The 13628-nt window shown below is 38.2% G+C and overlaps 1 protein-coding gene across 8 annotated transcripts in view; it reads right to left on the reverse strand.

Annotated features, from left to right (window-relative positions):
* The window catches only part of DOCK3 (dedicator of cytokinesis 3), a 217072-nt gene continuing 203444 nt past the window's right edge, over window positions 1-13628 (reverse strand). For 3 of the 8 annotated variants that reach the window (XM_060765801.2, XM_060765803.2, XM_060765799.2), the window contains 5 exons: window positions 8851-8969; window positions 7068-7155; window positions 2933-3055; window positions 2321-2403; window positions 1-719 (listed from right to left, as the gene is read on the reverse strand). In XM_060765801.2, coding sequence (XP_060621784.2) covers window positions 216-719; window positions 2321-2403; window positions 2933-3055; window positions 7068-7155; window positions 8851-8969 — 917 coding nt within the window. In that variant the 3' untranslated portion in view covers window positions 1-215. The remainder of the gene's footprint in view (window positions 720-2320; window positions 2404-2932; window positions 3056-7067; window positions 7156-8850; window positions 8970-13628) is intronic. The other 5 variants (XM_060765806.2, XM_060765805.2, XM_060765802.2 and 2 more) reach the window with 2 other exon arrangements.

The raw sequence follows: 13628 nt of genomic DNA on the forward strand, positions 1-13628 counted from the left end.
CCCCACCCCCAAACTACCAAAGGTCTGAAAAGTACAAAATTAAATAAAGAGGAAAGCAGCAACCATACATGCTGGCCCCAGTCATTCTCACAGCAGCAGAGAATAAACCAGTTCATTCCCCCCTTCCCTTCACTTCTCTGAAGTCTCATACTATAAATCCCTTCTGTTTCTTAGGCCTGGAATGATCATGCAAACTGTTCTTCCCATAGTATTGCCTACTGCTCGCTGATGCCGTGTTCCCAGGCCACCCTGGCCTGCTCCTCTTTTGCACCACCAATTGGCTGGGAGATTTTGCGATGCAGGGCTCGATGTTTGTCTTCCTCTTCCAAAATCATTACCTCATTATCCATGTTTGGGAGACGGGAGTGATACGGTTTTGGGGGTAGAGCTGGAGGGTCTATTGCATCCTGAGGAATGACTCCGGATGGAGCAGAGTGGCTTCGGCATGGCTGGGATTTGAGAGTTTCCAGAACATCAGGCTCTGAGAGACTGTACCTGACGGGGAGGTAGGGGGTCTCTAAGTCTTCATCAGTATTCCAGGCCTGGCTAGGGACAGAATCCATGGTGTCCGTTCGAGGAGGGGGTTCGGATGAATGTCCAAAGTTGCTCTCACTTAATGAGGAGACTCCACTGCTGGCGCTGCCTGAAAGGGTAGAGTTGCTTCCATCTAGGCCAGACTGGGGACTTGTGGGCGATGCGGGTATTGGGTGAAGAGGTGACTATTCAAAAGAAGAAAAAACAGCAGTACAGGACAGATGTACATGTTAAAACAAATAAACCTTTGTATTTTTCCACATCCATTCCTCTTTTAAGGATTTTATACTCAAGTAGACTGCATATCCCAGCTTTTCGTTTCCAGATTTCTGATTAACTACTTATATGTGGGTATTATGGAACAATGTTTTTATTAGGAGACAAAAATGATGTATGCTTTTAGTATTCTTGTTATGGTTTTATATTATGTGTTAATGTTTTTAAATGCTTTATGGTGTTTTTGGGCATCGAATCATTGCCATTGTAAACCACCCTGAGTCGCCTAAGGGCTGAGAAGGATGGTATACAAATATAGTAAATAAATAAATAATAAATAATATTATGCTCAAGAAAAAACAAGTATACAAAACAATTATTAGGCTTTGAGGGTGGGGGTGGACCCAAGCCAGAGCTGAACAGTAATTTGGACTAACCAAAAAGACATAAACAATGTGCAAGCTTCCAAGTTCTCTAGGTAAAGGTAAATGTTTTCCCCTGACATTAAGTCCAGTTGTGTCCAACTCTGCAGTTTGGTGCTCATCTCCATTTCTAAGCCAAAGAGCTGGCATTGTACGTAGACACCTCCAAGGTCATGTGGCCAGTATGACTGCATGGAACACTGTTACCTTCCCACCGGAGCGGTACCTATTGATCTACTCACAAGTTCTCTAGGTGGTGCAAAAAAAAAAAAAAAAGGCAGCTAGAACTAAAGATGCTAAAGTTCTTATTCAACATCATTTTCAACAGTGGCCTGCTCACTTTCTTTATCTAGGAGAAGTGAACATGTTCTTTTGATCTGGTATGGTTGTATCACTCCAAATCAAAATGTTTACTACATTTTACTACATTACTGCAGTTTATTTGAATTTTCGCAACAGTTGCTATTTAGATTAGATTTATCATAATTCTTCACTCAAAATACTGAGCAAAACTTTTTATCATGAAAATATCAATGAGTTATTACTTTAAATAGGAAACAAAAGTACATAAATAGCAACAATGTTATAATTAAGTCTGTCCTGCCATGACCAATTTTGACTTGGAGAAATGATCCGAATGGGCAGAATCAACCTTTTTTCCTTTTCACCATTCTGGATCCCCTCCCCTCATTGTTCAATACTGGATCAGAGAGTTCTTGTTATATCTTTATATACTGCTTTTCTCTCTTAAATAAGGCTTAAAGCAGATTTAGACAGTTGGTGGGAAGGTTGAGTGGTTATTCCATAGAAAGGGGAAAGCAGTAGTGTCACCTCAGGAGGCTAGCTGCCCCTGGTTGCTACCACCTTTATCCTACCCAGGCATTTTAAAAGGCCAAAACTTGTGCCATGGGGAAGCAAATAAAGGGCTTAGGTTCTCCTGAGGTGACCTGAGATTTCATCATTTACCACTCTCCTCAGGGAAGAGGATGGTTCCTTTATGATAAAGAATTAAGGTGCAAAACATGTGTATCCATGAAAAAGTCAACCCGGATTTTTGGGTCAATTTTTTGACTAAAATTTCTAGACCTGTATACGAGTACATAGGGTAAATGTCATGGAAGGTTTTGCAGTTGCAGAAATAATTTTACCTTCCGCAGCGTTCGTGCAGGCAGTGCTGGGGGCCCATCATTCAGGTGATGGTGGAAGGCATCAAAATGTAGGGAATAGTGACCTGAAATGAGATAAGCAAAGAGCAGTAGGTCAGAGGTAGCACTTTTGTTTATCATCACTCAGGTTTCTTTAATACTTCTTAAGTTCTACTTGTACAGTGCCAGCTTCTTAGAAACCAACTCTTTTCACACAGTAACACCGAGTTTCAATGTTCACAGTTACATAAAGAAGAAATGAAATACCTTATCAAGGCTCCCATGGCAAGACAACAGGCTCTTTTAGCATTTACACCTCTGAAAGCGAAATGTCTCTTTAATAACTGGAGCTCAATGTATATTTCTAGCGTAAGGATTTCAGAAAGATATCAGGTTAGTCTGGATCACTCACATGTTTAATTCCAGTCCCAGAGCACATTCATAGAATGGCTGAAGTTTGAAAGATATATGTAACTTGTCAGCTAAGAGAATCAGGAAGATCTTCTTTTTTGCCCATTTTCTTGTGACAGAAGGAAAACAGATGATGGCCTTCATATGATTTATCTGGGCACTGATGCAGTTTTGTTTCTGCAGACCTATTGGCCATTTCCTTACCATGGGGTAGGCTTCGGGGAGGCACTGGTGGAGCCAGGATGCTCCCAACATGAGTAGACAGGAATGGCAAGGCCTCTCTGGTTCCGCTGTCCAGACTCCAGCTGCTTGGTGCTGCTGGAACAGCTGAAGGATGGAAACAGATGGAATTTGGGTAATATTGTAATACAAATGGTACTGGGATTTAATGGGATGGAAGGCTGGCTTTCCTTTCTTTTTAAAAGAACTTGAATATTATGGGACTGGTCCCATGCTCTTAGGCATATTCACTGAAAAGAGTGAGTGATATGGTACTGTGCACCTTTTGGTTATAGGAACAGAAAGGTTTCCAAGAACTAACAAGATGAAAGTATCTAGAATGGAGTTTTGGACTATATATATGTATATATATATTTAAAAGCGAGATGAAAGGAAGTGAGTATGAAGAACATGGTGCAGAAATTTCAGTATGCAGAACAGAGCCTGTTACTGTGCCGGGATGACCAAGATGAAACAAAGTATTTTCCTTTGGTTCCAAATCATTTTAAAGAAATACAGCCCTTTGAATATTCATGAAATCAAACAGAAAGAGATCGGGTTTTTTTTCTCTACAACAAAATGTTGTTACATAATTCATGGTGGCAATCATACCCCAAAGGATGTGTTATCTAAAAAAAAGGTTATTGAAATATACATTACAAGTTATATCATTTTTATTGTCAAAGATCAAGCATAATCGTACAGAGTGGAAAATTCAGTCATGGGACTCAGCTAAAGCAACGCATCTGCACCAATAGTAGAGGAGAGTATTATAGTAGAGTACAGTAATATAGTAGACAGTACTGTGGTTGGAAGAGGAACACACAACTTGCAGTGTTGAAATTAATTCCCTTTTTATAAATGGTGCTAAAGGTTACAGTTGATATAAATGATGTTAAAAAGCAATGCTAGTGCCAGAACTTACATTATTTCATAGTAACAGTGGCTTCAATTTAACAGATTCTCTTGTTGCTCTCACTCTCTATATAAAAACACAATTACCGAGTATATGTAGCATGAAACCTCTGCATGTGTTCTGTGGTAATAGAGGTCCTTCATTTGTCCTGTCATGTCTCAAATGTGTCAGATAGTTTCCTAATACAGCACTAAGGTAAGATGGTGGTGGAACATAGTGGAAGCTTCCCTTGTATTGTACTGTCTATGTTAATGTATGCACCAGATGCTGGAGACTGAATGAACTGGGGCTCTGCTAATTTATTCTGCTATCTTGCTGAATATCTTGGGATGTGGTGTTGAATTCTTCCAAGCAGATAGTTTCTGGGAATCTCAGCATTCAACTTGAGGTTCCGTTAATGGAAGTAGGTTAAGTGTAATTACAATCCTGGTATAGACAGTCCAACACATCCTGGAACATTCTGTCCATTACCTGTTCTTGGGTACTGAAGTGGTAGTAGCCTGTTGCAGTGAGCTGGTTTTGTGACCTGCCCTAACTGATGGATTGAATTTATTTCCAGAATGCCATTAGGGATCTCATCTCAGCTAACAGTATCAGCAATCCAAGTGACATTCTGAATAATTTTCAAAACAAAGAAATGACCAGGACTTTACTTTATGAACTGTGAGGAATGGAAGGCCAAAGGTGATAAAAAGCAAGTGATTTCAAGCAAATAAAATTGCCACTGGGCTGTCGTCTAGTGCAGCTTTTCTAATAAAAATGAAATTTTCAATTATTACCCAACTTCTCCTCATGGCTAAGAATTTAGCAGCGATGATACATGTTCTACTAAATTTGAAACTTGGATTATTTTAATGTCTTTGAAGAATATTGAGAAATTACAGCTGGTTCAGTCAGTTTAGATCACACATTACCTACCCTTAAAATGCTGCACTACTTACTAGTTCATTTCTGATATCGGTTCAATGTAATTGCTTTAAATTATATGTTTATTAGATTTATTTTTATATAACCGCCCTTATATATAATTTCATATAAAGTGGATTTGTATTTTGCAATAAACAGTTAACCAAAATACTGAAACAAAAGTGTCAGTGAATACTCAGGCACAAAAGAAGATAAACACTAACACTGCTGTTGGTATTTCGTGCTTAAAGAGGGCCATGGGATAATTTAAAATAAATATGAAGTTAAAAGGATAGTAAGAGACAGAAAGGAATATTAGAATGAAAAATGAGACATAGAAAGTGGTATTATGTCGAAACAGTATCAGGAATGTCTCAACATTTCTTGACTTATGGTTGGGAAGACCTAAGTAAGCAGATATCACCTGTAATAGCACATGGTGACAATCAGAATCAATTTCTGATTCTGTGGAACAGTCTGCTTTCTGAAGCCATGCCAAAACTCATGATCCGTTTTGCTGCAGTCCTAGGGTGAAGAGGCTGTGGTAGATCAAAAAAATACCATGTGCTGGAAGGACTAGAAACAGCCCCAATGAAGCTGTATTGTGCTATTTTATGTAAGTTGCTTTGGGAATCTGTCATGCTTGAGTAACAATCAAATAAGTGCATCTGACACAGAATGCTACTAGATAGCTGCGGGCTGTTTTAAAATGTATTACCGTTGACAGTTATACTGTCAAGATGGACACTGTTGCAGTCATCACACATGGATTATATACACCTTAAGAATATAAAAACCCAAGACCTATATCTTTAATATAGAAAATAAGTATGTGCTGATGTTTGTTGAGCACTCTGCATTAGTATCTCAAAAAGACCGACTCCTGGGTGAACAAGATCAAGTCATCATGGACATAAATCCTACTGATATCCTTCTTTAAGCATCCTGTGGATTCCAAGAAAGGGAATTAGTAAAGCAACATGACTATTAGCTGATTAATCTGATCATACTGGTGTCTATTCTTTGCTACAACTGCCATATGAGATGACAAAGAAAAGCTCAAATGATGGGTTAACATAATATTTCTTTTGCGATCAATGTAATTGTCCCTCAAAGGAAAAAAATGTCACATAAGTTAATAATGTGCTCAGCAGATACATCATAACACATATTACCTAAATCCTATTTTATCTCATTATAAAATCGAGGAAAGCACATTAAAACTAAAACAAATAAAACAAGCACTATTTAAATGACAGATATTCCCTCTACTTCAGTGGTTCTCAACCTGGGGTCCCCAGATGTTTTTGGCCTCCAATTCTCAGAAATCCTAACAGCTGGTCAACTGGCTGGGATTTCTGGGAGTTGTAGGCCAAAAACATCTGGGGACCCCAGGTTGAGAACCACTGCTCTACTTTGTCCACAGTGTGACAGAATACTATTTATGTACCCAGAAAACATGGTCCACAGTTCTACTCTTGGGTGGTTTCCCCTGATCTGATAAGGTATGTTCAGAAAAGGGATAAATTCCATTGTAATTTCTAAAGTATGGTCATAGTGATTTGATGTATCAGTATGGCAGTTATGTTTGAAAGGTCTTTCCTTTATGCAAAGACATCTCACTCTGGAACCTTTCACTGTGTGAATGAAATGCATCTTCTAGATCAGTGGTTCTCAATCTGTGGGTCCACAGACATTTTGGTCTTCAACTCTCAGAAATCCTAAAACCTGGCAAACTGGCTGGGATTTCTAAGAGTTGTTGGCCAAAACACCTGGGGATCCACAGGTTGAGAACCACGGTTCTAGTTGAATTAATATACATAGGCATCTTCAACTACTGGAGAGAGCTGTCTGATTTTCAAGGCTTGAATTAGAAAAACCTATTTCATAACTGCCTTTTCTCGTCATGACAACCACTTCCAGCTAGGGAACATACTTTCACACATGAAGTAGTTGAAGATGCCTATGTATATTAATTCAACTAGAACCGCGGTTCACACATGAATTGTGGCGGGAAAATCTATATCCTGTTGGAGAATATAAGGGCATGGTCGCCACGCAGTGTGTGTGTATGATCTACTTGTTCCACATAATCATGCAAAATAAACCATGTTTCTTCATTTTAAAACTTACAAACTATATACTTATTTCAGTGAGTAGCATCATATATGAGCTAGTTTTAGGAGAGTAGACCCAAGACCATTAGCTAGAAACATAAAATAATATATTAATGTTAAACTAGTATAACAAAAGCAATCCTTTGCATAAATAAAATAATATGCAATCAGCAAAATATACCTTTTTCAGCTACAGACAGATTGGGATCACTACAGGGTTTGCATGGTCCGATCACCTGCTGGAGCAATGCTCTCTGGAAATTTGGGTGCTAAGAAAGAAAGAAAGAAAGAAAGAAAGAAAGAAAGAAAGAGAAAAGACCAGTAGAGGAGTATTGAAAACAAACACTGACATTCTTGCTAATACAGAATTCTAAGAGAATTGGTTGATATTTGTTTCTACAAAGAAATATATGACTCACAACAATGCCAGAATGTTACAATCATCAACTTGATTTTTATTTCTTGTACAAGTTATTTTTCCTAAACAAATGTCAATATGGCCCTTGCAGCATTGATAGGTTCTCTGGGCTTATTAGTGTTGCAACTATATAAGAATTAAGTCCTTATTCCCATTCATTTAGCCAAATATGTAATTCTTAAGCAAACTTTGATACGCATCTTGTTGGTTATACCTATACATAAACTAAGGCCACATCTATATTGATCATTTAATGCAGTTCGAAGCTAGCTTCAAACTGTGACAGCCAGACAACAAGCTCCCATTAAAGCACATGAAAGAAAGCTCTTAAAATGTATCAGTACATTTTAAGAGTGGTTTGTGTAATAACTACCATCCAAGCCTTGTGCCAATTCCAGGATTTCCTATGTAATCATCTGCAAAGCAAAATCACCTTTTTCAAGACTGCATGTCTTGAAAAAGGTCAGTGTAGATGAGGCCTAAATGTGTATCTACACTGAAGAAAGAATGCAGTTTCACACCAAATTAACTGTCATGGCTCAATGCTGTGGGATCCTGGGAACTGCAGTTTCACAGTGACTTCTCTGCCAGAGTGCTGGGGCTGCACAACACCAACTCTAATGATTCTACAACATTGAGCCATGACAATTAAAGTGGTGTCAGATTGGATCAGTTCCACAGTGTAAGTGCATCCTTATTCAATAAATTGTTGAATGGTGCATTAACACACATGCAATTTCTATTGATTCAATAGGTCTACTCTAGTTATGATTAATTCAGCTTTCAGCACATATAAGTTATTTTTTAAAACGATACAGATGATACAGTTGGCCCATATGATCCTTTATAGATGTCTTGCAGTTCCTTAGGAACATTTGGTTTTATGTTGTTTTTTAAATGAACTTTTACTAGAGATCTGATTTTTAATGTTCTATTAATTTTTCAAGATTGATCTCTCTTCCTAAGCTGTTTTAGCGGATTATTATAAGAAGCTGTTGAACAAAGAAAGAGAGAATATATAATTCTGCAAGATTGATGAGGAAAGAAACATTATTTATTTTTGCATGAAAGAATAAGGAGAGCGTCACACATTATTCTTGCTGAGTAGTGATGAAGGAGCACCTCTTAAGTGTGGTTTCCCTGAGTAGAAATGACACTTTTTTCCATCTTTCAACCATTCAAGAAACAACCAATTTGTTTGAACCCACACACTACACGTTAAGAATCCCAGTCTTTCTTCTTTTCTCCTTTCTTTCAGAAGGAAAGGTGCAAAAGAAACATGGGTCAAAAGATGGCGCAAGGTATGCCTTGGTAGCCAGAATAATGCCAAACATCCTGTGCCTTGCACAATGGAGGAATTAATAGGAACAAGACCTTCCACGGAGGTAGAGCTAGCATAAAATTTTCAATTCATTAGCTCCTATTCTTAAACATCTATACTTTTCTGTTCTGAAAATGAATGGTATACTAATATACAGTGAGTATATGCATTTATTTAATTGACTGAGTGAGTATATTTAGAAAAAGAAAACACCAAAAGCCTTACCTGTCCATTTTCCATGATAGCTGTAGGATACATGGCACTACTAGGTCGATCTCTGTGTGCTGGCAGCAGCATCATCAGCTCTCGATTATGACGATATTTATCTGGTAGAGAGGGAGAGCCTGTAAACAAGTGAGAGTAATCACGTATACATGACAACACACAACAGATTCTCTTTGGCCCAATCACTTAAATTTCTTGAGACAAGCGAGCTGCAAATAATGAAACATTTATTACATCTCAGCAGAAGATGAAATGATTTCAGTTAGCAGATAATGGTTCATAGTTGTAATTGCTCTATGGCTCAGCCCATAACAAAAAAAGCAACACAGACAAACTGCTAGACCTATAAGCAGACACTTCAGCAAGTCAAGGAAGGTCTTCTGCAAGCCCAATCGTACTAAAATAAAATTGCATCTGATAGCTGCACCAGTAATAACCATCATCAGCACATCACCATGGGGGGTCAAAAGCATTCCCCAACAAGGTGAATATTTTTGAAGGAAAAAAGTGATATTTTTTCACTTCTTAAAGATTTTAAATCAGTCACGAGGGATATCTCTGCCCCCCCCCCCCCCCAATTACCCCGGTTTTAGAAAACCACAAAAACTAGAAGTAGGCTTAGCATGACTCCCATCCTGGGGGCCAAAAATCCTCCCCCAGACACTTTGAAATATCACCTCTTTTCCATACCACTACATCTACTAACCAACAATGCATTTATTTAATTGACTGAGTGTTTTTCAGCTTCATAACAATTTTATCAGTTCATGTAACACACTTGCTGACTCTAAGAGCCCAGAGCTTCCTTTGTTTCTTCTCAGATATGTTGTGCCTCTGATTGAAAGTGACCAGACTGTGCACCTTCCCCATCTCGTCCTGTCTCCCTCACTTGCCAACTGGGTTGTAGAGATTGCTGCCACCACTGCCCCACTGGCCTCTTTGTGGGCAGCTACCCAAGTCCACTGGGACTGCTACCTCAGCCTTACATACCCCAGCTAGTAGCAGTAAGGAGGAAAAACAGGCCCTGTGCTCTGTCATTGCTGCCAGTCTTTAGCCTGTCCAGGCAAAACGCAGAAACAAAGGGCAGGAGAGCTTCGTGTGCATCTCTCCTGCCAGGGCCTCCTTCTCCTCCCTAATGATACTGTTATAAGGCAGAGGTGGCAGCCCCGGTGGAGTGGTTGCAGACCAAGAAGCCCTGCCTCTCTGCCACTCTTTATAGAGATGCCCTCACCTGGTGTTGCCACTTATGCCACTAAGGGTGGTGGTGTTGAAGATGAAGGTCAGGGCATAGAGCAGTGTTTCTCCCCATATGTTTTTTTTCCTACAACTCCCAGAAATCCCAGCCAGTTTACCAGCTGTTAGGATTTCTGGGAGTTGAAGGCCAAAACACTTGAGGACTCACAGGTTGTAAACCACTGGCATAGAGATTGGATGTGACCATTGCCCACAAGGAAGAAGCTCCAGTGCAGTAGAGACATGACCTCTGCAAGCCAGTTATCAGATGAGGATGGGTAGGGGAGGCAGGCAGGAGTGGGTTCCAGCTCTGCTGCTCCCCCACATTTTTAAGAGGGATGTACAAGCTTCATTGTATGTTCATGGTCTCCCTCAGTTTCACTAGGTTTCCAGTTCGTATGTACAGTGGCAGCAGACGTGGCACTACCTAATCAATGAAAACTGAATTTGGAAAATATGAAACCTCTGAAAGGAGAGGGCTGACTGTATTATCATCTTCTATGGGAAAAATCAGCCAATAAAAGTTATTTGTTAAAGTGAACTACTGCATTATACAGCTTTATAATAAACAAAATACAAGAATTCATCTCCACTGGATCTATGTATTAATGTGCAAAATGTGATGCACATTTTGAGCTGCAGATAAGGGCTTTAACTTATAACTTACCTGCACCACAAACACATTCTTCAAGGACAGGCACAAACAACATATTGTGCAGCCATGCTCGCTTTTGGGGTGACATGCTCCCCTTCGCAAAATTCCATGATTACACAAATAGAACCACTCTATCACAACTGTTATTTCCAATTGATACGGTTTTCACATAAACAAAAGCTGATCATGCAAGTTGTAGACGGAAATTTAGCACAAAGGCTAAGGAACAATACAGTTAGCAGAGCAGCCTCACATTTTCTGCAGTATCCTTGTTACTAAGCTCAAAGAAACACAAGCTCAGTTGCATGAGTAGATATTGTTTCTTAATGCTCACTACAGTCTCACAACATAGAACACAAATAGGTTTCACCATCTTATTCATAATACTCATTTAAATGTGCATTAACACGTAATGCTCTCTCCTTTACTCACAGACAGTCCTATTTCTGTATAACAAAATATAAAATACTGATGTTTTAAGAGTACGAGGCAACTGCATTATGGCACAAAGCATATTGCATATCTCCATGTTTCAGCACTGCAGTTACATCTGTTATGTGCCATATATTTAAGGAAACTCAGGGCTCTGAAGAAATTATGGTATTAGTATGATTTGTATATATCTATGCTAGTTTTGTTTATTATCAGTGAAAAAAATCATTGTGTTTGTCAAAAATTCCTTTTGAAAAAAGAAAGGTAATGTAAAAAAAACTATTTGCAACTGAAAGAAATGTGTAAATCCTACCTTTCAAGTCAAACTTTTAGAAATATTTTTTCAGCAGGGGAAAATACACCTATCCATACATGTTCAAAATATCTAACGATGGAGTTGATGACCATCTAAGAAGAGCATTTATCAAACTGAGAACTTATTACTTGTATGCACTACATAGAATGCATAGGTGTACACATTAATGGTGCCTGGTTCAGATGACATGATTAAAGTAATATGCTCTAAAACAAAAGGAGCAATTGTGTGGTGTGAAGGTGGCACAATGATAGCATAGGCATCATTGAAAAAGTGCAGACCTACTTGCAACCATAGCTTAGTCCCATTCTATATAGTTTTCATGTTGCAGTGGATGCATTAGCAGAAGGACACTTCTGTTAGCAACAAAATTTCCTTGTTTAAAAGCTAGAACACTTAAAAATTCCCACTACTGACATGCTTTTCACATAGATTCTTTCTAGCAGTAGATGTCCCGCTTGGTTGTGGACATCCACATAGAGTCTATTATGGGTTGAGATATGACTTTGCTCTTCTTAAATCCCAAGGGATTTTCATATAATTCCATTTTACTATATACTATATGGAAGCATAAAGATAAAGCTACTATCCACATATGATAAAATATGTTCTTTCCATGTGAGAATGAACTAATAAAGTGCCTCACTGAATTAAATGGTGACAATTTTTATCTCCCCCAGTAGCCAATGAAATTTCTTAGGGAAATCTGAGGCAGGCATGAAAGAAACATTTATTTTCATTTATTCTTCAAATTCTGACATTCAGAAGTATACTATGACTGAAGTGCACTGAGGAATACTGATTTTACATCCTCATACTTACAGATGGATTAAAAAAACGGACCAGTGTTTTACTAGGTAGCATATCTAATGTGAATCTTGCGTGAAAATGCCTAGTGAACATTTCTATGACTAGAATTGGGGCAGAGGGGAAGTTAAGTTCCTAAATTTCCCTTTCATTTTGATCATCCCTGGGCCTCTACTGTACTATTTCAGATATCTTTGAACCCTTTGTGCTATGTTTAAAGGGCACAGGGTGATACAGAATTGAGAGGGAAGCGGCAGGAGTTGCTTCTCTAATTTTCATGCAGTTATTTACCCAATCAAAGAGTTGTCCGTGCACCTATGAATAAAACTGGGATATAGCTTTTTGGATTTTGCTTTGAAAAGGAATGCTATGACTGATCAAGATGTGTAAGCACAGTAATTCCATGGGGCCCAGCAGAAGAATAAAACTGTACCATTTGGAAGAATATTTGTTCTGGCACTGTCATTCAAAATCACACTTCACAGCTATGGTTTGTTAAAACTGCATAGTTTGCACCAAATGGCATCTACGTATATTCTTCTTGTAATCATTTTCATGGAAACACATTACATATATGTTGAAATAATTTTATACTTGGGAACAAGCTATCTGAAAAGTTAGCAAGCTTTGTTGCATAGCATGAGCACAAAAAATTTGGTACAAATTACATACAGTAATATAAAATGACCCACTTCAGAAATGTATTAATTTAAATCCAATATGTCAAATGTTTGCTACATTGCAACATATTCTATATGGGATAGACATGTAAAAATAAATAGAGACTTTGAAGTTTAGCTTATATATGTACCAAAGTCTCTATAAATTTTGGATATATTATATACATGTGTGTGTAGAAGTTTTAGCTAGAATGTGAGACCATAACTGAAATAACTGAGTGCTTCAAAAAAGTGACTTAAATTATGATTTAAATTAATGTTATTTAAATCAAACCAAGTCTGTTCAAATTACAACTCATCCTGATCTCCAGCTATTCCTAATTATAAAATGCTGCGGGGTGAGATACTAACTGGCTTTACAAAATGTTTATGGATTACTGAAACAATATAAGTGGACCATTCAAGCATACTAACACGCTAGCTCTCAAATATATAAGGTTGTTGCAACAAAAGCATCCAATATTCTTGGGCATGAATACTAAATAATATTTGATACCAATAAATTGTGTTTTATGCAGATGCTATCAATAGATACTAGGTGTACATCCAACTGCCCTTCCCAACCAGTGTAAATCGACTGAATCAATAGTATTAACTTATCATATTTATTCAATGAGTCTACCTAAGATGGAAGTAGCAAGAGGCTTTAGTCTTA

This window comes from Anolis sagrei, chromosome 2 (genome assembly GCF_037176765.1).
Source record: "Anolis sagrei isolate rAnoSag1 chromosome 2, rAnoSag1.mat, whole genome shotgun sequence".
NCBI lineage: Eukaryota > Metazoa > Chordata > Lepidosauria > Squamata > Dactyloidae > Anolis > Anolis sagrei.